This window comes from Populus trichocarpa, chromosome 12, assembly GCF_000002775.5.
Source record: "Populus trichocarpa isolate Nisqually-1 chromosome 12, P.trichocarpa_v4.1, whole genome shotgun sequence".
Taxonomy (NCBI): Eukaryota; Viridiplantae; Streptophyta; class Magnoliopsida; order Malpighiales; family Salicaceae; genus Populus; species Populus trichocarpa.
Window position 1 is genome coordinate 2601685 of NC_037296.2, and position 27739 is coordinate 2629423.

The window sequence follows — 27739 nt, forward strand, 5'->3', positions numbered from 1 at the left end:
TTGAGATGGGTTTGTTACACTTTTAATAGTTATTTATGACTTACAAGTTATCAGAATTACTTTATTTTGCTTGCAAATATGGCTGTTGTTATGAGAACTGAATTTGTCAGTCGAGTGTTGTTCTTTTAAGTTACTCGCTGGTTTGTAGAGCAATTTGTTCATAACACTATAAATTTCAAAGTTGAAAATACTCCCAGAAAGGGAGATTGAATTAAGTGATCAAGAATAAGGAAATGTTCATAACTCAATAAAACATAAATGATTTTATGGGGAACACAAACTATTGCTTGCTTGACCTGTTACATATATGGAATCTTTTTCGCAGAAGTAACACCCAAACCTTGAATGAAAAAGGAGAGTAAAGGGAGTCCAATACCATGAATCTGCCACTCTAGTGTTGTTTCAATGTCAAATCCACTTGATATCTTGTTTGTACTGTAAAATTAGAAAGGTAAGACTGATCAAATAAATTGTAAAGAAAAGATAGCCTACATAAACTGTGAACATAAAATTTGAAAACTCAAATGCTCGCAAAACTTACTTGAAAATATCAATTGTATTATCTAGTTTCTTCTATCACCAAATCTGCCTGCATTCTTCTTTGTTTTCTTGCTCTTGTGATTCCGTATATCTTCAATCATCCTAAAAAACCATGAAGGTTTGTTTGTTCTAAACATGATGTATCCCGTTGCAACTCCAAACACAAACCCACATCCATACCCCATTGTCACAGCTTTCCATCCAAATGCATCTTCAAACAATGTTGAACCATCTCCTTCATCAAAGCTTGATGGTAGCAATGATGGTGCCTCATCACCGTAGCATTCTTTTAGTACTTGAAATCCACATAAACCCAAGTTTCCTTCAAATGAGGTTGCAGTAAAGGTGTTGAACTGCTCTCCACATGGTATACGCCCCTTGAGCTGGTTATGTGAAAGGTTTAGGATTGCAAGAAATGTTATACCCCCCAGCTGCGTTGGAATCCTTCCGGTAAGCAAATTTGAAGATAGATCTAATGATTCCAAATTGGTCAAATTTCCTAATGATGATTGGATATGACCTGTAAGGGAATTATGAGAAAGGTTGAGTAGTTGGAGTGCTTTAAGCTTTGCGATCACCTTTGGAATCTCTCCATTGAAATTGTTATTTGACAAATCGAGTATTCTGATGGTACTTTGTATCTTTGGGAACTCAATTTCTACACCTTTCCATGTCATTTCTATGGAATAGACATAGCTAGAGTAATTTGATGCATTCATGTAAATCATGTTTTGATCCGAGGCCATCATTGCTTCAAGACTATTGAAATACCCAGATGGCAATGACCCACTAAAATCATTGTCAGAGATGTCAAGAATCTGTAATTTAGAGAAGGAATTATGTGTAGTTGGACCCTTCACAAAACCTTGGAGTTTATTCGATTTTAGGACAAGAATTTGTAGCTTTGGAAGTGTTTCTAGAAAGTAGGGAAATGTATCCTCAATCTTATTGTTGCCAAGATCAAGAACTTCCAACATTGCATAGTTGATGATAGACGATAGTATTTTCCCTTCGAATTCATTTCCATTGAGGTTGAGATATTCCAAGCTATTATCTTTTGAAAATGTTGAAGGGATAGTGCCTTGAAGATTGTTCATGCCTAGATGCAATACCGAGAGCATGTTGCTGAAGTTCCCCAAACATAGTGGCGTAGAACCACTAAAGCTGTTGCTGGACAAGTCGAGGACCCGTAGGAATCTCAGCTTGCAAATAGAAGAAGAAATCTCACCTGTCAATTTACTATTGGACGCAAGAATAAGGACTCGCAAGTTCTCTTGTTTGAAAATCGAACTTGAGATTGGACCATGCAAGTGGTTATTGCTCAAATCAAGGTAAGTCAATGAATCGTGTTGGAATTCACTTATATTGCCTATGAGATTATTGTTATGAAGATCAAGATAATATAAAGAAGGAAGAGCAAACAAAGAGGATGGTATTGTTCCATTGAACAAGTTATCATATAAACTTAGACTCTCTAGATTTGAAAGGCTACCCAAAAAATCTGGAATGTGACCCATAAATTTATTGGAATCGAGTTTCAAGTAATAGAGGTGTACAAGGTTTCTAAATGATGATGGGATCTCACCGTTCAAATTATTACTTGAGAAGTCTAAATAAATGAGCTGTGTGAGATTACCAAGCAGGGCTAGATCTGACCTTATAATGTTACAATTACGAAGCAACATGTATTCTAATGACTTTAGATTACGGATTAAGTCGTTTTCTAAATAAACTGAAATTCTTGTATTAGAAAGACTCAACCGAGAGAGGACATTACTCAAATTGGACGAAGGAAAAGAGCCAGTGAGGCCTTCGTTGGATGACAGATCCAGTGATTCAAGTTTTGGGAGGAGAAAGATGTTACCCGGAAATTTCCCCTGCAATCCACAATTACTGAGGAAGAGAGATGAAAAGGAAGAGGACAGATTCGTCAAGGAATTAAAAAAATCTTGTGAAACCAAAGACATATTTACAGAGCTCAAATCCAGTTCTCTTAGCTTGGTTAGGTTTTGAACAATCTTGTGAAAAGAAATTGGTTCTAGACTTAGATAGTTGTTGGAAGAGAGACCAAGGGAAACCAACTCGGTGAGTTGCTCAAAATCATATGGAATTGAACCAGTAAAATCGTTCCCTCCAAGATCCAAGTACTGCAGGTGCTTAAATTTCCCCATTGAGGATGGGAGTTTCCGTTGCAATCCACAGTCATTGAGTTTGAGTGATGACAGAGAAGAAGACAGATTCATCAAGGAATCGGGAACAAGCAGTGACATGTCTACTGAACTCAAATCGAGTTCTCTATGTTTGGTTAGGTTTCGCACAAGCTTGTCAAAAGAAATTGGTTCTAGACTCAGCTGAAGGTTATTGTCAGAGAGATCAAGTGAAACCAATTTAGAGAGATGAGAGATTTCTGACGGAACTTGACCTGCAAAGACGGAGTAATTTAGGTTAAGAAGTGTCAGATTGGAAAACTGGCCAAATCGAGAAGAAATATGGGAGCTATTGAAATCATTGTCAGAGAGGTCTAGCTGTTGAAGATGATGCAGGGAGAAGAGGGTGCTATTGGGATGGAGGGTGCCGTAAAGCATGCTGCAAGCAAGGTCTAGTCCAGTGACATGCCCAGTTTTCATGTCACAAGTGACCCCATCCCACGAGCAGCAGTCTGTACCCTCTTTCCACGACTCTGTCTTGGGATGCTGGCAATGATCTGAAGCAGAGCTACGAATGGAAAAGGACTCTTTGAATTGGAGCAAAGAAAGACTTTGGTCAAGAGCACAGAAATGAGATGAAGAAATAGTTGAATGGAAATGGAAGAGAAACAGAATGAAAGAGATAGATTGAGAGAGGGACAGTGGTGAAAACCCCATGTTTGGCTGGCCTTACAGGATTTAGCAGTATATTTGGGAGAGATGAGGAATGAAGAAAGACATTAGTTATAGACAAAGTAATCTTAGATTGTATACAGACTGACATAGGATGTGTAAAACATGTAAAGACGAAATCAAATCTCAAGAAACAACAAGAGTGAGTGAGTGAGTGAGTGTTGGAAACGCGGCAAAGTATATTAAACAAGATATATATTCCTTGTTGACTTCAAATTGTGCAAACTGAATTGTTGTTTCTTGGCACCAATGACTTCGCACTAATATATATATATATAACGTTTCTCATGATCCAAAAGTCTTTTCATTCCTTCAATTGATATACTTTGATTTTTCCTTTTTCTATTCTAAATAAAAAAATAATTTAAACTATGGAATTATATATACATAATTGAAAAAAAAATGATAATTAAAGTCAGTGAATATTTCACGCGAGGAGAAGTCCCTTAATTTACTGACACATAATTCACTGACACAAGTTTTAATAAATTGCAGATTTGAACATTCATGTTAATTAAAAAAATAAAATAGTTAATTATCAAATATTTATAATAAGATAAAAAAAATTATGCGAAGATTGCTTTGCCCACTAAAATATAATTTCCAAGAAATTCAAGCCACAAAATCGGAAGAAAACTTCTTAATAATTTACGATCGTAGTTTACTCACAGCTTAAGCAAGTGGGGATGCAGAGTTAAAGAGTCATCCTCACCTTCTTATGTCCACTTCAATCCAGTCTACAGTCAACACGTTCTGGCAATAGCTTTATTGAACAGTTGCTAGAAAACTGACAAACAATGGAGAATTAATGGAGTTTGAAGGTTCTTGCCCTCAAGATACTCTGCGATTGGTCCTCCTAAAAGGTCTTTCTCTTTCAGAACCAATCTTCATATGGTCTGTCGACCTCCAAGTCTTCGGATCTTGGATGTATAGATGTTGTCCACTCTTCATGTGGTGCTGAATATGGAACTGAAGGTTCACTTGAAAATAATTCCACACAAGAGTGAGCGTTGGAAACACGGCAGTACTAATTTCCAAACTTGACATTTTAGCAGCAAGTCTTTGTGCTAACAGATACAGTTCATGCTCTAATTAGAACTTCCTTTGTAGCTCGTCTGATGGCAGCTGTTCTCGGGGACATCTACCCCTCTATTATTCCTTGCTGGCTTATAAACTTAATACTAATTGGACCCCCCCTTCGCATGTACTGAATAGCAATGAACATGTGCTAATAGACAGTTTGTGCTCTTCCTTTGCAGCTCGTCTGATGGGGGAAGTGTACGTTGCTGGGGACTTCTACCACTCGTCCTCGTCTTCTATAAAATTCCATGCCAACAAAAGACAATAATGACTAAACAGGAGTGTTGGAAACACGGCAATATTAATTAATTTCCAAAATTAACATTTTTGTTGAGATCAAGTCTATGTGAGTGATATGCAGCAAGGCTATGAAAATCTGCTAAAAGAACAGCCATTCATATGGTGTTTAGAGCCACTCAAGATTCTTTAAGCAGGAAGGAATGTTTCTTTTAGCATGGGGTTGTGGTGATGCATATATCACTCAATAGTAAATCTTAATATTAATAAAAAATTTATAAGAATTGTTTTAATTTGCTTGCACACTCGTAGGTTTGTACAGCAATCTGTTCATAACTCTATAAATCTCAAAATACTCTCAGAAACAGAGATTGATTTAAGTGATCAAGAATAAGAAAATGAACAAATAAAAAAAGGACCCGAAACATAAATGATTTTATAATTAACACAAACCATTGCATGCTTGACCTTTTACATACATGGAATTAAAAAAAAAAAGAGTAAAGGGAATCCAATACAATGAATCTGCCACTCTAGTTTTGTTTCAATGTTAAATCCACTTGATATCTTGTTTGTAATGCAAAATTAGAAAGGTAAGACTGATCAAATAAATTGTGGAGAAAATATAGCCTAACATAACCTGTCAATTATTTCATTCAGCGAATATTTCCACACGAGGAGAGGTCCCTTAATTCACTAACACAAGTGCTAATAAATAAGGTAGATAATTATGAATTCCGCATTTTACATGAAGTATTTATAGCAAGATAAAAACAATAAAAAATCGTGACTGCTTAATTTGAATGTTCAGAGACGTTTTTCCAAATTGTATTTAGCAATGAAATTTATGCGAAGATTGCTTTGCCCACTAATATATAATTTCCAAGAAATATATTTTTTGCATGTGGGCATGCAGAGTTAAAGAACCATCGTTGATGCATGGATTTGTGTCTCTAAAACAATTGTTTGAATATATAATTTTAATCAATTAATCGAAAAACTTAAACCATGAGATTATGTATTCATTCTTGTTCCTGTGAATATATAATTTTTCTCGTTTGAGTAATACTCATTGTTGACGTTCAATCCAATCCAGTCACCACGTTCTGGCAATAGCTTTGTTGAACAGTTGCTAGAAAACTGACAAACAATGGAGATTCTTGCCCTCAAGATACTGTGGGATTGGTCATCCAAAAAGGTCTTTCTCTTTCAGCATCAACAAGGGAGAACCGATCTTCATTTGGTCTGTCCTTTACCTCCAAGTCTTCGATCGGAACTTAATCTACTAATTGGACCCCCCTTCGCATGTACTGATAGATTATTATTGCTATTATTAACAAGAACAGGGGACTGTTTACTTGAAGGGTTAAACAACTTACATGTTTCTCAGAAGAAGAAGCAGCATTTCATAGCATTTACATGCTATTATTAAGCAATCTTCATTTGGTCTGTCCTTGACCTCCAAGGTAGAGGTGGTGAAGTGTCAATTTTATACCAAGGTCAGAAAGCAATAGGCAATGGTCCAGAAAAGTCTTCATATGCTGCTGAGTATGGAACTGAGGGTTGAATTATTCAATTGCGAATATTTCCTTCAACATTTTTGTTGAGATCAAGTCCATGTGAGTGATGTGGAGCAAGTCTATCTGCTAATTAGAACTTCCTTTGTAGCTCGTCTGGCGTTAACCATGCGTTTTATATTTCAACACATATATGTTAGGAACATGAGATTATTGATTTCTTGTCAAAAATGAATTTAAAAAAAAACATAAAAACATTATTTTTATATATTTTTAAACAAAAAAGTACTTTAAAAAGTGATCTTCACCATACTAGCATGCTCTAAGAATAAAAACACAACAATATTGATTTTCTAAATGGATTAAATAGTGTTTTAGGGGTTGCTAATTTTTCTTAAATTAACTAATCCTTTTAGTATTAAAAGTAATTAAATAGTTATTTGACCAATTTTAATCATGCTTATTTGAGTAGGTTTTTTAAAAAAAAAAATACTTTTCTTGCAAATCAATCTTTCAATTTATATACTTTGATTTTTTCGTTTTCTATTTTAAATAAAAAATAATTTAACTATTAGATTATGTAAATAAATAATTAAAAAATATATATACAGTAAAGAATGAAGATTATAAACTTTTTACCTAAATGGTTTAATGAGTATTTATAGCTCCTGAATTTTGTTATTTTGTTGGAGTGGATGGCCTGGAGAGTCATTTCCTTCTTATAGAAATAATAATAATAAAAATTCTTACACAACATTAAACGAGGAATAAATATCTCTTACACAACATTAATAAGTAATAAATATTCGTTATAAAATATTAATGGTGATAAAAATATGATAGGTCATTAGATGATTTTTATACTCCTTAGGATATAGGAAGATGATACTTGAAATAAATATTCGTTACAAAATATTAATGGTGATAAAAATATGATAGGTCGTTAGATGATTTTTATACTCCTTACGATATAGAAAGATGATACTTGAAACTGATGAATTAATCCCAATTATTGAACAAGATGATCATGATATTGACATCAAAAAGTTGATTTTTCAAATCTAAATTATCAATGATTTGAAATTTATCAAACATTAAATTGTGCCAAATATTTAGAAAGATTTTTATATACACTTGCACAATATCATACCCTTTTATATTAAAAGTCATATATAAAAATAAACAAATAAAACCTAGCTCAACATGGGATCTATAATGCTAATTAGAACTTTCTTTTTAGCTCTCTAGTGGTAACTATAAAAATATTGAATTGATGTTTTTTTTATATATTTTTATATGGTTTTTAATATTTTTAATATGTTGATGTCAATTTTATTTTTAAAAACATGTTATTTTGATGCATTTTTTATTGAAAAATATTTTTTTTTAAATACTCTACACCGCATTATCAAACATATACCTAGTGGTAGACTTTTGAACATGAAAGACTAACCTATAATCACATTCATAAATCATGGACCAGACAATAATTTACTTATAAGTCATCAAACATTACATTGGAATGAAACTTTGCTAAAAGAACACATACTTGGTGGTTTTAGCATCGGGCTGTGGTCATGCATATATCCCTCAATAGTACATCTTAAAAAGAACACATACTTGCTAAAAGAACAAGTCTATGTGCTCTTTCTTTGCAGCTCGTGGTCTGATGGGAACTGTATGTTTTTGGGGACTTCTACCCATTCTCAAAAACTGGTTTGTTCGAGTTACTAATAATAGATTTCCTCGGAGAAGAAAGTCTCCATATCCATTTAAATAACAGAGCTGCCCTGTTTTTTAACATTAGGGAGCCTATGCCAAGACCTCCTTACTTCTTATCACGCATTACCACGCCATAAGAAACGTCTGATGGGTTTGCTGTGATGTAAGAGAGAGAGATCATGTGGATGGTGGGGTGGGCCATGGTGGGGTGGGCCTAAGAAATGGTGGAAAACTTTTTCGGAGTTTAATATCATATTTAATTAACCAACTAAATCAAGCTGACTTTAATATTATATATTCTATAATATAGGAAAAAAAATTAGTAAATTAGAGTGGGTCAGCAAAAATTACTCGATTGGTAAATAGAATAAACTACACAAGAATTTATAATATGATTGATTTACTTCATATAATTTAAATTAAAAAAAAACATATATTTCCTCTGCCTCAAAATAAATGAAAAAAAATACAAATTAATTATTGAATTCCTAAGTAATTTTTTTTTTCATATATTCAGACTTTGAATATAATAATTCCTCATCTATTTCTTTTTAATCGGATGCAATAATTTATTATTCCTATGAAAATGAAAAAAAATCACTATTATTTGTATCTCTATTATCTATACGAAGCATGTTAAAATGGGAATCACTTAGCGTGAGTACGCAAATTATTCATTGTTCATATTCAACACAATCTTCTCACTCATACAATCAACAAACCAAATCTCTTTCATCTTGAATCCAATTGAATGATTTATAGAAGCTAAACACTCATCAAGAGAATCTGATCAAACTACAAAAAAAAAAAAAAAAAAAAAAAACAAAACGTCATGAATTATATTACCTTATAAGGCTCCTCCTTTTTCTTGCTCCCCTTCCTCTTTCGACCACAGCTTCAAAAAGCACCCGAAGAATCCAACTTCCTCAATCAACTACTAACAAGTCTTCATCAATCAATACAAGTAGATGCAAGCATAGTTTTGAAACCCGGACCGGACCGGTGGGTTGACCCGGGACCCGGCCGACCCGGGCCTGGGACCGGTCCGGGTCTAAGTAAAAACCTGTCTGGGAGTTGGCCCAGCGAAACCCGGTCGACCCGGTGGGTCGACCCGGAACCCGGGCGACCCGGGTAAACTCGGCTGAGACCTGACCTCTTTTTTTTTTTACACATGGACGTGAAACGACGAATGATGGAGAATTGCAAATAGAGAAAAACCTAATTAAAGAAAAAACAATTTGAATCGCGAAGAGCAGATGATCAAAAGACTCTTGATCACTGTTTCAAATCTAAAAGATAAGGTTAGACTCTTGTTTCTCTTCGTAGCTCTCCTTCTTTCACTCTCTCTTTTCTTTATTCTTTGTCTTGTTTTGAACTTGCAGTGTCGGAGTCAATTAGAGCCAGAACTACGTTTTATTTAGTGATTGATTACTTATTCACAGATTTGAAAGATATAATGCAACTTCAACATTGTATCTCGGCTGTTGTTGGTTTAGGATTGTTTCGATGATTCTTTGGTATTTTGAGTATGCTAATTTTAACAGCACTGGAATGAGGCCATTTCTGTTTTTAATGTTTTCTAGTCTTGTTGCTATCTTGCTTATTATTTTTTATCATGCCAGTTTTTCCATTTCTGTTTCGTGTCGTTTCAACTTTCAGGAACTTAAATAAATTAATTTCATCCAGGTGAAAAGAAGTGCTGTTAAGTTGGATATCTATAGGAAGTTCTCAAATGTATTGGCTGCTGTAGTGTTTGCTTGTGTTGCTTGGATAGCATATGAGGTATCATTTCTGGATAGAACTTATATCTTCTGTTTGTCGGTTCAGTGACCTCACAAATTTTATTCTGGAGGTCTTATAGGCTGTTATTATGCCAACACTCTTGGTTGCAATTTATACTGGGACAGTTAACTAGCACTTTTTTAAAGAAGAGTATCTTGAACTGGATTCTTCGTTTTAAGGTGTGCTCATTGGCATTCAAATATTAATATAACTAGCTGTTAAAAGATTGGTTGAGAGAGGAAGATAAATGTTAATGAAAAATACAAACAGGGGGGATTTAGATAATTGGAAGAGGCTCTCTGTTTGCAAAAATACAGGCAGTTCTTTCAAGGGTCTGCACAGGGGATTTAGATATCTAGAAGGGGGTCTCTGTTTGCGTATACTCTTTTTCTTCTTCTTTTTTCAATGGCATGCAATTTGACGAAAATCTGTTTGTGGGTTGAATTCAAGTCTCAGGCTGTGAGATTTTGAACTTCCATACTGGCATACTATGTGAGGTTTCGTGGAGGGTGAGGATGCAGACCTCTGGTTTAGTAAATGGGAGACAAAAAGAATAAGCTTTGAACTTTATCTAAATTTTGCAAGTTTTTAAATCAGTTTGGCTTTTTTCAGTGTTATATCTCTGTTATTTTCTTTGAGCAGCATTGTGCAACTAATAGAACTTAATTATCTTTTGGGTTTTAGATGTTTTCTATAGGTGATTAGGTGTTATATATTTTTTTTTTGGGTTGACCCGGGTTAATCCGGGTCAATCCATCTGACCTGTGACCTGATCATTAAACCGAGTCGATCACCGGATCGGGTTTTAAAACCATAGATGCAAGAGCATGTAGTTTCCTTAAGAAAGACAACAAAACATTCAAATCAAGACATGGGCACGGGCCAGCCTCTAAGTTGACTTAAGGAAACTCTCCAAGAAAAACAGACGACAGCAGACAAACATGATTCGAGGCCTTCAAGAAAAGCCCAAAAACCATAAAGATTGCTTCTTCCAATGCAATAATCAAGAGCAAAAAATGCCAGGCCAAGAGAACAAAAACCCAAGCTTCTTATATGGGAAAAAACACAGCAAATTTTTTTCTTATTAAAAAAAAACTAAAACTACTCAGTATTTCATTGTGTAAGTCTATAATGAAACGTTAGGCAATTTTTTTTTTATTTATTTATTTTTTTCTCATGTTTTTTTCTCTTCTTCTTTTTCTTTTTTTTTTCGTTTTTTTTGTTTTTTTTGTTTTTTTTTCCCATTTTTTTCTGTTTTTTTTTGTTTTAATTTTTTTTTGGTTTTCTATGCCTTTATGGGTTTTTTTTTGTTTTTTTCTTTGTGTATTTTTCTTTTAATGAATTTTTTTTTGTTTAATTTAGTTTGTTAATGTTAATTTTTTTATTTAGTTATCAAATTTTCATAACACAGATCCCGGGTTTGACGGGTTAACCTAATTTGACGAGTTAACCCGAATTTTTTTCTTTTCTTTTTAATTAATTGTAACATATACTAAAATGGATCAGTGTTTTACTGTGGACTGCACAGTGCAATCCACAGTAAAACACTGATCCGTTTTTGGTTTTTTTTTTAAGTTGTCTTATTTTTTTTAGCTGTTTTTTATGCCTTTCGGGATTTTTTTTTGCTTCTTTCTTTATTTTATTTTCTTCTAACAAAAGTTTTTTGTTTAATTTAGTTTATTAATGTTAAATTTTTTTTATTTAGTTATCAGACTTTCATGACACGTTTTCCGGATTTAACGGGTTAACCTGATTTGACAAGTTAACCCAGAAATATATATTTTTTTGCTTTTTTTCTTTTTAATTAATTTTTTTCATTTAGTTTGGTTTGTTAATATTAAATTTCTTTCTATTTAGTTATCAGACTTTCATGACACATATCTCGAGTTTCACGGGTTAACCTGGTTTCACGGGTGAACCCAGTTAATTCTGGGTTGACCCGTCAATTTTTTTTTTGTTTTTATTTTCATAATTTTTTTTTGATTAATTTAGTTTGTTAATGTTAAATTTTTTTATTTAGTTATCAGACTTTCATGACACAGATCCTAGGTTTAACGGGTTAATATGGTTTGACGAGTTAACCCGGATTTTTTTTTATTAATTTTTTTCGTTTAGTTTAGTTTGTTAATGTTCACTTTTTTTATTTAGTTACCAGACATTCATGACACGGATCCCGGGTTTAACGGGTTAACCTGGTTTGACGAGTTAACCTGAAATTTTTTTTTTTGCTTTTTTTTTCTTTTTAATTATTTTTTTTTCGTTTAGTTTAGTTTGTTAATGTTAAATTTCTTTCTATTTAGTTTTTTTTCTTCTTAGAGGTTTTTTTTCTTTTATTTTTTCTTTTTAATTAATTTTATTTAATTAATTTAGTTTATTAATATTAAATTTTTTTCTAAGTAGTTCTCGGCTGATGCCTTTAGTTTTTCTTTTTGTTTTTTTGTTGTTTTTATGCATTTGACTGTGGACTGCACAGTGCAGTCCACAGTGAAAAGGCTCATCCTTTTGTTTTTTTTTTTTTAATTAATTTTTTTTGTTTAATTTAAATTGTTAATGTTAATTTTTTTTCTATTTAGTTATCAAACTTTCATGACACGGATTTCGGGTTTGACAGGTTAACCTGGTTTGACGAGTTAGCCCAGTTAATTCTGGGTTAACCCATTAGTTTGTTTTTTTTTTCCTTTTTAATTATCAAACTTTCACGATGCGAATTCAAGGTATGACGGGTTAACCTAGTTTGAAAGGTTAACCCAGTTAATTCATATTTTTTTTCTTTTTCTTCATTAGTTTTTATTTTCCTGTTGGTTTTTTTTCTTTGTTTTTTTTCTTTTTAACTAATCTATTTAATTATCACACATTTATGACACGACCTTGCAGCCAGACCCACGTCCAATGCTATTGGGTCTGGTATTGCAGTCAAATCCACTTAAATTTAGGCCATGCAAGTTTAATGTTATTATTAATATTATAAATATTACTCTTGAATTAGGTGTTGCAACTACACCTAAGACTCTTGGGTATAAATTTACAAAAAAAACTTAATATTTTTAGATTTTAACTTTTTATAAAATATAAAAAATAATTAATCCGCAGCATGACATGTAACTAGTTTATAAAAAGTTACCCCCGCCCCCCAGCATTTTCTATGTACTGCAAAGAAGTACAAGGCAAGGCTGCGTTGTAGTACAACACCTATCAGAGCTCCAACGACGGCTGCTATACATTTGAACAGATGTCAGGTTCATAATTTTGATCCTCGTCTCGTTGACTTATCATCACCACTTTTCACTCTCTCTTCATCCTTGTAGTGCAGATATAGAGAGAAGAAAAGTGGGCAATCGTAAGCATAAAATTGCTTAAAGTGAAAAGCAAGAAAGGGAACTGCTAACTGGCTTGAACTGGCTACTTCACTTGAAAGTGCCTTCCCTTTACAGTCATAACATGTGTATGGAAAGTTAAAAGTGCATTTTGGTCCCTCCACTCTTATTTCCCTTATTTTATCACCTTTTGTCTTCATATCAATCCCAACCTAACTTGTTTGGATTAGAACCCAAAGACTGCTTCGTTAAAGATTGATATTTATTTAATCAACTATCGTGAAAAGACTGTTATTGATGCTATAAATCATATATATACATGTTGTAATTAAAACGTTCTAATTTTCTTATTTTTATATAATTTTTTCACTTTTTATGACATTTTAATTTATTTTTTTTAATCAACTACGACTATTAATTACATTTGATGATAATGAATGAAATGACATCATTGTTATATAAAGAATGTGTCAAAAGCTATTAATAGTGTTTTAATAGTGTTTTTGGAACCAATTTTATACTATAATTCAATTATAGTGTTTAATTTGAAATTAATTGATAAATATATTGAATTCACATATTTAGAAAATATAAAATTTAATTTAATTTATTTTTTATATTACCATCATAACTTTCATTTTATTCCTTCAAATGTCTTTAAAAAAATAGGTAGAATTTCTTATTTTTAAGATTGTAAATCATAAGGTTTGACCTCTAATTTAATTTTTTTGAAATTAAATTTTTTGAAATTTTTTATATTTAAAATGATTGAGATTTTATTGAAAACTTTGAATTGAATTTAATTCAAAAAATTCTAAATTATGCTGCAAGATATCACTAATAGTTAACAGTGAGAACATTTTGAGTTTAAAGGTATTATCAGCATGTTCTCTTATCCCACGTTTAAGAAAAAAAAAATGTTATGAGGGATTAATTGTTAAGGGGTTATATTGAAATATAAAATAGTATAAGGATCAAATTAAGATAGAATGTATAATAGAAGGATAAAAAAGACAACATTAGCACAAGGCGTGTGGCCAAAGCATGTCAAGATCAGTTAACCAGAGGAGAAAGGCAAGTTTTGAGGCCAATAGTATAGAAATCCCAAAAGAACGATTGATGTAAGAGAGAGAGAGATCATGTGGATTGTGGGGTGGGCCCAAGAAATGGTGGGGATGGTTTTTGATGAATGCTGATTTTATCATACTTTAGGTGGGACCACTATTTCTAACCATTAATTTCTAGTTTATAAGATGATGGGATAAGAATCCTTATTTTTTAAAAAAATTGTGTTTTAATTTTTTAAAAAAAATTATTTATTTTTTTAAAATTTTTGTATACTCTTAAAAGTTTTTGAAGTGTTAATATCAAAATAAATTTTAAAAAATAAAAAAAATATATTATTTTAATATATTTTTAAATAAAAATTATTTTTAAAAATAACTTTTAAAATAATAATATCAATGCAATGACTTCGTTTGTTAAATATGATTCTTTTTATGCTATTTGAAATTTATGCTGGTTTGCTATCATAAAAAATAATTTTTTTAAAATAAAAAATATTATTTTAATATATTTTTAAATAAAATATATTTTTAAAAATAATTATTATTACCATATCAAACATGTATTGAAATTAATCCTACTAAATTTAAGATCACATTATTTCAAGATTTTTTTATAGAAAAAAGTTAAAACGTTATCAACTTATTTACTTTGTTCAGACTTTGCCTGAGCTAAATTCTATATTAATAGACCACTAGATTAACTATCTAACCAGACTAGTTTAATATTTATAGGAAATGTTTTTAGTAAATTAGAGTGGGTCATGAAAAATTAGATGGAATAAACTACACAAGAATTTATAATATGATTGATTTACTTCATGTAATTTAAATTAAAGAAAAAAAACACACATTTTCTCGGCCTCAAAACAAATGAAAACAAAAATACAAACGAATTATTGAATTTCCAACTGATTTTATTATTCCTATTTTCAAACTTGGAATGTAATAATTCCTCATCTAATTTTTTAATCGGATGCAATCATTTATTATTCCTATGAAAATGAGAAAAAAATCACTATTATTTATCTCTTAGTTTACAAAATAAAATAAAACATTTATTTCAAAGCGTAGATTTACTAATTAATTCAATTGTTTTCTACCATGATCACTTTGTTTTTGGGATTGAGAGTGATAAATTATCATCGAATTAATTTTGAAAATTATCATCGAATTAATCTAGAAGAAGCATGCTAAGAAGGGAATCACTTAGCGTGAGTATATCTCTTAATTAATGGGAGCCGATCGAGTCAAGAGTGATAGTTACGTGCAAAAGGGGAACCCTTTCGTCCTTTCGTTCTTTTGCACCAAAAAAGTCATCGAGAAATTATTCCAAGACGAACACCACAGACACCCACCCACCCTCCAGAAGCAAACAATTATGCTAAGAGGAAGAGGCAATAAATATCTCCGTTTAAATCACCTTAATTCAGTGGAAAATTATGTGCGCATTATTTGTACATTAAGCTATGTGCATGCATCAAAGTGTGGTTTGATTTGATTAACTACTTGACATAAATAAAATGAAGAGAGTTCTTTGGCATTTTCTAGAGAAAAAAAAATTACTTTGTTATGGGTCAGAAATGTTTGTGATATTTGTTTCTCTCTAACCCAAGTTTTGTGAATATGAAGCAGAGAACATGCATGTTGAAGTTACATCTAAACATCAAAATTCAACTTCTTGATTATTAAAACTCTGTAAAAAATCTAGATCATGGGTTAAGCTCTATTAATTAAAATAATATTACTTTATTTTTTTTTAAATAATCTCAGATTTTAACTATATTAACTAGATCATGAACTAATTCATTAGATCATTTAAATTATATTAATTCAACTTCCACTTAATTTAAAAAAAAAACCAACATGAACTAATCGAGTTTAATAGCTTGTTACTAATAAATTATGTTATTTTACATTTACTTACCTTTTGGGAGTAAGAACTCAATTTTGAAAGGGACGGTGAGTTTCAATTTTGCACCTTCTTTTTACCTTTTATTGGAACTCAATATTGAAAGGGACGGTGAGTTATAGTTTTAATTCTAGGTGGGATTACTTTGTTAAAAAAATAGTAACATGATCAATATCTTCAAATCAACTTTAGTGATGTTCATATATATAACATTTTTTGTACAATAGGATGTTTGGATAAGCTTTTGATTGCACTAAAAAAAACTACATCCATGTTCAGACATATATATTTTTCAAGAAATCAATTATTTTATCGGAACAATTCGAGCATTAAAATATAAAAAAATGGAGGATACTTAATATTTACCAACAAAACTAAGCCTGTTATAGACTTTATACGAATAGATATATATAGTGACAAATTATTTGCCACATGAAGTTGAAGATCATGGCGTTTAAAATGAAATTAACGCATTATAAGCTAATTATAGCTAATTATGTGGATTCCAGCTCATAATTAGTTTCATGTTAAGAGCATGATTTCATGTTTTACTTAAGAAACATTGATTAGCACTTAGCAGCCTATTTTTTTTAAAAAAAACAAAGAATGGTTGAGTTCACTTTGAGTTGGGAGGTAATGGAGAACCCTAATTCTTCATTTATATGGTTACATGTAATGTAAAAAGTTTAAAATTAGGTTAATGCATGTGGTGAGTAAGCTATTAATTTATTGTGGTTTCCAACTTCAAAATTCGAGAATCAATTATATTGTGGATTAATTAGTGATAAAATTTAAAAGAAGGAGCATTCTTGTTTTAATTTCTTTCATGTTAAAAGCATTAATTACATGTCTAAAAAACAAATCATGATTAATTTGCTATAGCATACTTGTTTTAACAAACAAAAAAATAGAGTTAATCATGCATTGCATGCGTGAAAAAATATAACTATAGGTTCAAACCTATGTATCTCGTATCAATATGTTAAATAAAAAAGTGTGGAATATATCTCATTTTGTCTATAACTAGGTATGTTTCCCGCGTGTTGCTGCAGATTAAACAATTTTTTTAATATAAAAAAATAATAAGTTAAAAAAAATCCAACAAAAACAACAAATAAATTGACAAAAAAAAAATAGACCACATCTAAGCTTATTTGAATTATTACACAACCCAATGTTAACCTAACTAGAAAAAAAAACAAAGGAAACAAAAGAGTCAAACTAAAAAAAAAATAACAAAAACATTGGCTTAAAAAAAGGGATAAAAAAATCAAGCAAACATATGCTAGAAATATCGCAATTATTGCAAACAAAAAAATTTCAATTAAAAAAATTAGGACCAAACTTGAAGATTAAAAAATCATAGGGGTGAAATTAAAAATCATTTGTAATATGATAGAGTATTTATAGATTTAAAAATGATGAGCGTGAAATAAAAAAAATTGTCAAGGGCTAACCCAATATAATCAAATAAAAAATAAAATAAAAATAAAAAATTAAACAAAAAAGTAAAAAAAAAAAGTAAAAAAAAGGATAAAAAATAAGACAACATCAATTTAGAAAAAAAAAGGATAAATCTCTTAAACCTGATTTAATATCTAAAAGCCGTATCTCTTGAATTTTTTACCCAGATTCAATCAAGAAGCATAATTTTCAACCAATTTAATTTTAAAGGATGAGATCAGTATAAAAATATTAATAAAAAACCTACAAAAAAAACATAAAAAATAAAGAAAAAATTTGATAGAAAAAACCTAAGAATGATGCAATTTAATGAAAAAAATAAAAAATAATCCCAAATAAAATAAATATCAATAAAAAAATTAGGACCAAGTTATAAAAATTAAGAAAAATCATAGGTGGTGAGATTGTAAACATCTGTAAAAACTAAGTAAACTCGAACAACATCCTCAACATGGTCAAATCTTAAAAAGCTTGCAATCTATAAAACCCTGAATTCAGATTATATCAATAAGTTTATTACAAGCCAATTTAAAAATATAAATTTAAAAAACTTATTAAAAAGAAGAAGAAGCCTGGAGCGAACCTGACTGACAGCTCGAGTCAATAAATCAAACACATGGTCTAAGACATGAAATTGAGATGACTCTATAAATAGAAAAGCTAAAAAAATACTAACAACAAATATATTAAAAATGCTTTTAAAAAAACAAAAGTCAAATTGGGCTAATCCTTCATATCTACTACCTGGGTCATGAGACTGAAATGACCCTATCAAAAGCATACTTGATAAAACAAAGAAGTAAGATTCTTCATCAAACAAACATTGAAAGATGAAACTGAGAAAAAAAAATAAACCAAAAAAACATTGTAAAATAAAAACAATAGCAACTAAAAAAAATTAGAACTGAATTTGACATAAAAATTAAATGAAATTAAATATTTAGGTAAAAATCAAATCAAATTAAATGTTTAGAGATGAAATTGTAAAAAACAAATCCATTAAAAAAATGATTTAAAAAATAGCAATTTAAAAAATTAAGACCAAATTTGACATGAAAATTAAATAAAAATAAATACATAGGGATGGGATTAGAAAATAGTAAATCAATTAAAAAAATAATTAAAAACAAAACAAATAGAAATTAAATTAATGAGGACCAAATTTGAAAAAAAATAAAAAAATCAAATGACCAGAGATAAAATCAAGAATAAACTTTAATTATAAATAATCAATATAAATAAAACAATTGCAAATAAGAGAAAAGAGACTGAATCAAAAGAAGAAATAAAATGAAGGGCTGGTTTGCATTTTACCTAGTATGAATTTTTTCATGGCCAACACGTAATATGAGAAAGAAAGAAAAAATAGAAAAAGATAGAAGAAAAATAAAATTAATTTCAAGCTAAATCACATTGAACCACCATACATGTATCATCCAGAGAGGAAAAGGGCACCGAGATAAATTAAATGATGCGGCAGAATCACGGTTATAACTGCCTGAGCCAACCGCACGTGCCGCCAGAAGGTGGTGGAGCGCCTGACTTGTGTGAGGCATGTGTCAATTGTTGTTTTATTTTATATTTTTTTTGTGAAAAAAAATGAAAATGTCTTTTGGACTAAACAATATTAACAAACAAACTATAGTGAAACTACAACCAAGCCCCTAAAGCTAAGGTTAAAAAACTCAAATTGTAAGGGCAATGTATTAATTTAATTGTGTTTATAAAATATGAAAATACAAAAATGCCCTTGTGTAAAAAGCATTGAATAATTTTTTTTAAGAGTTACATTAGTAATTTTTCTATGAATTTAAAAATGCAATCACCAAAATAACCCTATACAATCATTAAAAAACATTTATGTCATGATAAAAAGACTACATTATCCTCGAAGAAAAAACAAAAGATAAAATAACCAATGAAAAAAATAATAATTATACTATTATAATGAATAATAATTTATATCTCGAGATATAATAATGTCGCTAAGGAGATTAATGTTTTGGATAATTCTATAAATATTCAAGTATGCATATTATGCTTGTAAAACAAATAGCAATAGCGGGGCTAAATGATATATGTCTCCATGTACCCTTTTGTTTTAAAAATATGTAAATTTATTCTAGAATTATTCTAGAGATTGATTTATTTTATATCTTTTTTTTATCCCTCCAACTAAACAAGTTTTAATCCCTTCTAAAAAACTATATAAAAAATACTAACCAAACATTACCTTGTTTCCTTGTGTAAATATTAATAAACAAATGTTAAATGAATGATAAATGGGTCTAATATTTTTTTTTCCCTTGAGATCAAGTTGTTTAAGAAAATAGAAAAGTGTGGATTGAATCCCAGGACCTCTTGGAAAGTCCATTGTAATTTTTAATTTTTTTATTATTTATAATCTGATTTCTATGAAATTCTAGAAAATTTTATGGTACCATAAATAATATATATTTAATTGAATTTGGATAATATAGCCTCTTTTATTAAAATTAAATCTGGCATTATATTATTTCTTTTCATAAAAGTATTATTATTATTATTGTTATTACTATTGTTATTTCATCACAGGGTTTTTAAGAAAATTTCATTAAATGAAGAAATAGAAAGAGAGTTTAAAGGATATTTCAGAGTGTGATGGTAGTTGCTTTTTTAAAGTGCTTTTCATTTCAAAATATATTAAGATAATATTTTTTTTTATTTTTAAAAATTAATTTTAACATCGGTATATAAAAATGATCTGAAAAAATTAAAAAATATATTAATTTAAAATAAAAAAATTAAAAATTTTAAAAATACTTACAAAACACAATATCAAATATAATCTTATAATGCTTTACCCCAAAATCTAGCGTGTCCTTTCCCACCCCAACCCTAACCACCCATTACAGCCCAAACCCTGACCACCACCACCACATAAATTTGCAAAACCCCAACACGCCACCCAAAAAGAGCACCAAGCAAAGGATATTATTGTACTTTAAACACAAATACAAAATCAATGGGTTCATCAGAGACAGTTTTTGCAAGAACCAGTGCAGCTTTAAGTTGTTTGTTATTGTTTGCTGGGCTCCGGAAACCTAACCTGAATCGCGAAGCATCAAAGAAAGCCCTTGAACATAAGAAGGAAATCGATAAGCGTTTAGGTCGTCCCTTTATCCAAACAAACCCTTATGAGGGGTGTGTGTGTGCGTGTCAAAGTTTCTGTTTTTGTTGAAAAGTTTGGATTTGTTTTTTGCATTTTTTGATTTGAGTGTTTTTTTTGGGAGGGGTTGGAATCTTGGTTATAGGGATAATTAATGGAATATACGGTTTGTTTTGGTTTATTGTTTTTTGGAGGATTTTGTGAATTTTGGTTATATGGTCAGATAATGGAACGAAGAATTTTGTGAATTTGGATTATAGGGTTTAGTTAATGGCATATAGGTTTTTTATTTATTTATTTATTTATTATGTGTTATTGTTATATGCTTAAATTGTCATTTACCTACAAAAGTTTGAAGTTTGTGTATGATAGTGGGGTTGAAGTTGATATTGCAATGAGGGATGTGGGTGGTTTATTGTAGAGAATAGGGATTTTGGGGGGGGGGGGGGGGGGTTTAAGTGCTTTAGTGCAGATAGGTGCTTTAATCGGTGTTTGGGATATGGGGGAGTGATTGCTTGTGCCGAATGAGATGAGATTAAGTTTCCAGTTTTGCTGGGATGAATGGAGTTGCTTTGTGGTAGTTGAAACTAAGTTCATTTCAGATTGAGTTATTTGTTGAACTTTTGAACTGGTGGGTTGGAGTTTAGGCCTCTGGGTTATTGAAAAGTTCAAATTCTTGTGTGACAATAGAGATGGGGGCTATGAGATTTAGATTGCGATGAGGGATCCTGGTGGTTTAGTGGGTTATTATAGGGAATAGGGATTGGGGGATTTGAGTGTTTTAGTGAAGATAGGTAATTTAATCAGTTTTTGGAACATGGGGGAGTGACTCCTTGTGCTGAATAGGGTGTGTTTAAGTTTCCAGTTCTGTTGGGATGAATGAAGTTGTTTTGTGTTGGTAGAAACTAAGTTCATTTCTGATTGAGTTGTATATTAAGCTTTTGTACTGGAGCGCTGGAGTTTAGGCCTTTAGGTCGATGTTATAGCATGCTTGAATTGTCATTTATTTGCAAGAAGTTTGAATTTTGTGTGATAATGGGATGAGGACCATGAGGTTAAGACTGCAATGAGGGATGTGTGTGGTTTGGTGGGTTATTGTAGGGAATCAGGGTGTTTTGGTGAAGATAGGTGCTTTAATTAGTTTTGGGGATGTTGGGGAGTTATTGCTCATGCTGAATGGGATATGATTAAATTTCAAGTTTTGTTGGATGGATGGAGTCATTTTGGGTTGGTGGAAACTGGAGACCAAGTTCGTTTCTGATATATTGGAACTTTTGTACTGGTGCGTTGACCTCTGGGTTGGTGCTATAGTACTGTTGTTACAACCATAGATAGTTATAATATTTCATGGTGTCTTCAAACGTGCCATTTTTTTTCCAGGCAGTCTATACTTTGTTGGCTGCTACTATGCAACAAATACTCAGAGTTTCTAATATCAACTGAATACATGAAAATATCCATCATATGGAGTAGATTTGAGTCTCTGCGATATCATAAACTAATGGCACATGATTATTAGTTGCATTTATGTGAGTCCACCTTTTTTGAAAATGATACGATGTGAACACTGATGGCTGCTATGTTCAGTAATAGCCTCCTGCGTGACTGACTGGGACAAGTTCATAGTTGGAAGAAATTAAACTTGAAGACTTGGCCTTGAACCAATATGATGGCTATAACTGGAAAATGTAGATATTAGTTCTTTCTATGCCAGATGAAATTTTGATCGAAAACCAACTTTTCAATTATGAAGCCTTCTGATTGTAATTGCTTTGTGGAAGATCTAAACTGCTTTGTAACAATCAAGACTATCCTCTAAACACTATCCAATGTGGCCATGTTCTCATGTTGAAAATATAATTGATTGGAATAGAGGCTTTAGAATTTATAGTCGGTTTAATGGTTTATCAATATGCTGCAATTGTGTATTTTTATTTTTGAATCAATTGGAGGATTGGAATCTAACAAGCAAGCTTTGTATGAACCGGTGATTCTTCCTCTGCGGAAACCTGAGCTCTTCTCACATGGGAAACTTCTTGGTCCACAAAATGGGGTATTGTTATATGGACCTCCAGGCACCGGGAAGACCATGCTTGCAAAAGCTATTGTCAGAGAGTCTGGAGCTGTTTTTATAAATGTGAGGATCTCTAATCTGAAGAGCAAGTGGTTCGGCGATGCACAAAAGCTCTGTGAGTATAGATTGCGTTGGAATTGCCTCTCTTGTGCTGGAGCTTTGTCTTGCATTTAGCAAAACAATGATGATTTAAAATTATTGCCTTGTTATTCTAAAACTTGCTATCACCCACCGATTATGTTGAGTGAAATTTAGTTTCACTCTGATAATGGAAGCAAGGTAGTACTTTGTGAACATTCTTTACTAAAATTGAACATTCCTAACCTGTCCTTATTGAAGATCTTTATTAGCAGCAAGATTTTGTTGGATGCTCTATTAACTTTTAAAAACAGGGCACTGTAGCTTGCTTATCTAATGGATCTTATTCCGATGAATGAGATTGCGAAATGATCATAATTTTGGTATTTTTGTTGCCGTGTGGTATTTCTATGCATCCTGCATCAGGGATATAACAAAAGTAACTGAATGGCATGCATTCTGGCAATTGTGAAAGTGGTCATTACTGTATTTAGCAACTACATCTTTGTGTTGAAACCATCCCTCATTATATTCTTTTCTGCATTTGAATCCATGCAAATCTTGTTGGTTCTGTGCTGGCTAGAAACAGATTTAGAAGTAATTAACTAAGTTTTCATAATCTAATTGTTGTTGATTCTCTTCTATGCTATTGTAGTTGCTGCTGTTTTTAGCCTGGCTTATAAACTACAGATCATGAGGCATGAAGCTTGAGTTCATGGCATTATGGGATGTATTTACTACAGATCGTGAGTTCTTACTCTTGAAACAAGTGCTGCATTTGTGTAGTCTTTCAATGCAGTGACTTGCTAGAATGCATTTCATGTAAGATTTGTGAAAGTGTGATTTATTCATGGGCCTGGCCTGACCAGACTCATTGATAATATTCTTATAGAGAATGCACAAGTGATGGTACTTGCTGCAACCAACTGACCTTCAGAACTCGATGAAGCAATCCTCCAACATCTTCCTAAGGCCTTTGAAATTGGGATACCTGATCAAAGAGAGAGGGTTGAGATCCTGAAGGTTGTTTTGAAAGGGGAGAAGATCAAAAGCAAAATTGACTTTGACTGCATAACAAGTTTGTGTGAGGGCTACACTGGTTCTCATCTGTGATTTGTTATAATCCCAGCTAATTCTTCAAGGTATTTTTATTGATTTGTAATATTTGCATAGAAATCCCATGCATGCCTGAGGGTGTCATGGAAAAGTTTTGGTAATTGTTGCTTGTTGTGCTCTTTCCAAAACCAATGACTTCCATTGCAATGGATAGAAGATAGTATGGTTCCTCATGAGAACTAGAAGAAATTAAACAAAGTGTTGTTATGAACTACAAGGGATAGCTATTGGTGTTAAAAAATATTAACCGGAGGATTTTATCTTTCCATTGTTTGAGCTTGCTGTGGATTTTTTAACCCTTTATTGAGTTTCTTCATTGGGATTCTTTCTTAGGCACCAAGGCCATTGTCCCAGTCAGACTTGCAGAGAGTTCTTGGCACATCAACTAAGACTAGGGTTGCTGCAAATGAGTACAGGAGGTCAAGCTCGCATTCACCTAGGTGGCCAAGTAGTCAGATGACTATCAAGTTTAAGCCATAACTAACGAGCTCTCTATACTCGTAGTATCTCAAATCTTGAATCTTCAGTCGGATAATCAGGACCCTTGAAATATTGATTTGTTTTTTCTTGATATCAGGCCAAGAGAAATTGTATTTTAAATTATTTTCATGTTTTTCCTATTCTGAAATGCTCTAAGTAGAATATGTTGTTTTTAGGCGACTTAGAATTGCAGATTTGCAGTAACATAGAGCTCTTAACATGGTATTAATACCTATCTTGCTTTTCTTTTGCTTTAGATATAAACTTGCCAATCACCAATGTTGACTGATTTTGTTGATGATTTTGGCTGTGTGTCAAGAGTTGTGGAACATTGTTTGTCCATGTTGATATGGGTTTCTTACATTTTTTAAGAGTCATTTATGACTTACAAGTTATAGAATTACTCTATTTTGCTTACAAATATTGTTGCTGTTGTGAACAGAATTGCTTTAATTCTTATAAAATTTAAAATACTCCAAGAAAGGGAGATTGATTTAAGTGATTAAGAATAAGGAAATGAACACATAAAAAGTGACCTAAACATAAATGATTTTATAGTTTACACAAACTATTGCTTGCATACATGGAATCTTTTTCATAGAAGTAACACCCAATTAACCTTGATGAAAAAAAAAAAAAAAGAGTAAAGGGAATCTAATACTATGAATCTGCCACCCAATTAACCTTGATGTTGTTTCCGTGTGAAATCAACATAATATCTTGTTTGTACTGCAAAATTAGAAAGGTAAGACTGATCAAATGAAATAGTAAAGAAAAGACTTGATGTGAACATAAAATTTGAAAACTCAAATGCTTGCAAAACTTACTTGAAAATATCAATTGCATCATTTAGTTTCTTCTAGCACCATATCTGCCAGCATTCTTCTTTGTTTTTTGGTTCTGGAGATTCCATTTATCTTCAACCATCCTAAGAAACCATGAAGGCATTTTTGTTCTAAACACAACGTATCCCGTTGCAACTCCAAACACAAACCCGCATCCATACCCCACTGTCACAGCTTTCCATCCAAATCCTTCTCCAAACAATGTTGAATCATCTCCTTCATCAAAGCTTGATGGCGGTAATGATGGTGCCTCATCACCGTAACATTTTTTTAGTACTTGAGATCCACATAAACCCAAGTTTCCTTCAAATGAGCTTGCATCAAAGGTGTTGAACTGCCCTCCACTTGGTATGGGCCCCTCGAGGTGGTTATGTGAAAGGTTTAGGATTGCAAGAAATGTTAGACCTCCCAGCTGCGTTGGAATCCTTCCGGGAAGCAAATTGAAGATAAATCTAATGATTCCAAATTAGTCAAATTTTCTAATGATGATTAGATATGACCTGTAAGGGAATTATGAGAAAGGTTGAGCTGTTGGAGTGCTTTAAGCTTTCCTATCACTTTTGGAATCTCTCCGAAGAAATTGTTATTTGACAAATCAAGTACTCTGATAGTACTTCGGATCTTTGTAAACTCAATTTCTACACCTTTCCATGTCATTTCTATGGAATAGACATAGCCAGTGTAATTTGTTGCATTCATGTAAATCATGTTTTGATCCGAGGACATCATTGCTTCAAGACTATTGAAATACCCAGTTGGCAATGGCCCACTAAAATTGTTGTCAGAGATGTCAAGAATCCGTAATTTAGAGAATGAATTATTTGCAGTCGGACCCTTCACAAAACCTTGGAATGTATTGGATTTTAGGACAAGAATTTGGAGCTTTGGAAGCGTTTCTAGAAAGTAGGGAAATGTATCCTCAATCTTATTGTTGCCAAGATCAAGAACTTGCAACATTGTACAGTTGATGATAGACCGTGATATTTTCCCTTCTAATTCATTTCCATTGAAGTTGAGATATTCCAAGCTATTATCCTTTGAAAATGTTGAAGGGACAGTGCCTTGAAGATTGTTCATGCCTAGATGCAATACTGAGAGCATGTTGCTGAAGTTCCCCAAACATTGTGGTGTAGAACCCCTAAAGCTGTTGTTGGACAAGTCCAGGACCTGAAGGAATCTCAGCTTGCAAATAGAAGAAGAAATCTCACCTGTCAATTTACTATTGGACGCAAGAATAAGGGCTGTCAAGTTCTCTTGTTTGAAAATAGAACTTGGGATTGTACCATGCAAGTGGTTATTGCTCAAATCAAGGTATACCAATGAATTGTGCTGGAGTTCACTTATATTACCTATAAGATTATTGTTGTAAAGGTCAAGAGATTGTAAAGAAGGAAGAGCAAACAAAAAGGATGGTATTGTTCCATTGAACAAGTTATTGGATAAATATAGATATTTTAGATTTGAAAGGATATTTAATCGAGAATGGAAAGGGTTACTAGTTGATTATTGGATAAATCTAATTCTGAAAGATTGACTGGGCTACCTAAAAAATCTGGAACTTGACCCATAAATTTATTGGAATCGAGATTCAAGTAACAGAGGTGTACAAGGTTTCCAAGTGATGATGGGATCTGACCGTTTAGATTATTACTTGAAAGGTCTAAAGATAGGAGATGTGTGAGATTACCGAGCAAGGATAAATCTGACCTTATAATACTACTATTACTAAGATACATATATTCTAATGACTTTATATTACTGATTAAGTCGTTTTCTAAATAAACTGAAATTCTTGTATTAGAAAGACCCAACCCATAAAGGACATTACTCAAATTGGACGAAGGAAAAGAGCCAGTGAGGCCTTCGTTGTATGACAAATAGAGTGATTCAAGGTTTGGGAGGAGAAAGATGTTACCCGGGAACTTCCCCTGCAATCCACAACCCCAAAGGGAAAGAGATGACAAAGAAGAGGACAGATTCGTCAAGGAATTAGGTGCAACCACAGACATATTTAAATAACCCAAAGCGAGATATCTTAGCTTGGTTAGGTTTTGAACAATCTTGTCAAAAGAAATTGGTTCTAGACTTAGATAGAAGTTTCCAGAGAGATGAAGGGAAACCAGCTCACTGAGTTGCTCAAAACCATATGGAATTGGACCAGTAAGATTGTTCCATCCAAGACCCAAGTACTGCAGGTGCTTAAATTTCCCCATTGAGGATGGGAATTTTCCTTGCAATCCACAGTCATCGAGTTTGAGTGATGACAGAGAAGAAGACAGATTCATCAAGGAATCGGGAACAACTAGTGACATGTTTACCCAACTCAAATCGAGTTCTCTAAGCTTGGTTAGGTTTCGAACAAGCTTGTCAAAAGAAAGCTTGTCAAAAGAAATTGGTTCTACACTCACATAGTCGTTCCTAGAGAGATCAAGAGAAACCATTTTGGAGAGGTGAGAGATTTCTGACGGAACTTGGCCTGCAAGATCT

General features: G+C 32.0%; 2 protein-coding genes and 1 pseudogene across 4 annotated transcripts in view; 1 reads left to right on the plus strand and 2 right to left on the minus strand.

The window, feature by feature from the left end:
• Positions 1-26561, minus strand: part of LOC18110849 (receptor-like protein 35) — a 39875-nt gene extending 13314 nt beyond the window's left edge. The window contains exon 1 of the mRNA XM_052446052.1: positions 26461-26561. The gene's annotated coding sequence lies outside the window, so the exon portion shown is untranslated. The remainder of the gene's footprint in view (positions 1-26460) is intronic.
• Positions 262-27739, minus strand: part of LOC18110850 (receptor-like protein 43) — an 83686-nt gene continuing 56208 nt past the window's right edge. Inside the window, exons 2-3 of one of the 3 annotated variants that reach the window (XM_052445760.1) lie at positions 25753-26097; positions 262-1060 (exon numbers count right to left, since the gene is read on the minus strand). In XM_052445760.1, the coding sequence (XP_052301720.1) occupies positions 564-1060; positions 25753-26097 (842 nt within the window). In that variant the 3' untranslated portion in view covers positions 262-563. Of the gene's footprint in view, positions 1769-25752; positions 26098-27739 lie in introns of all 3 variants that reach the window. The other 2 variants (XM_052445762.1, XM_052445761.1) reach the window with 2 other exon arrangements.
• LOC18110851 (uncharacterized) lies at positions 21100-24640 on the plus strand (annotated as a pseudogene).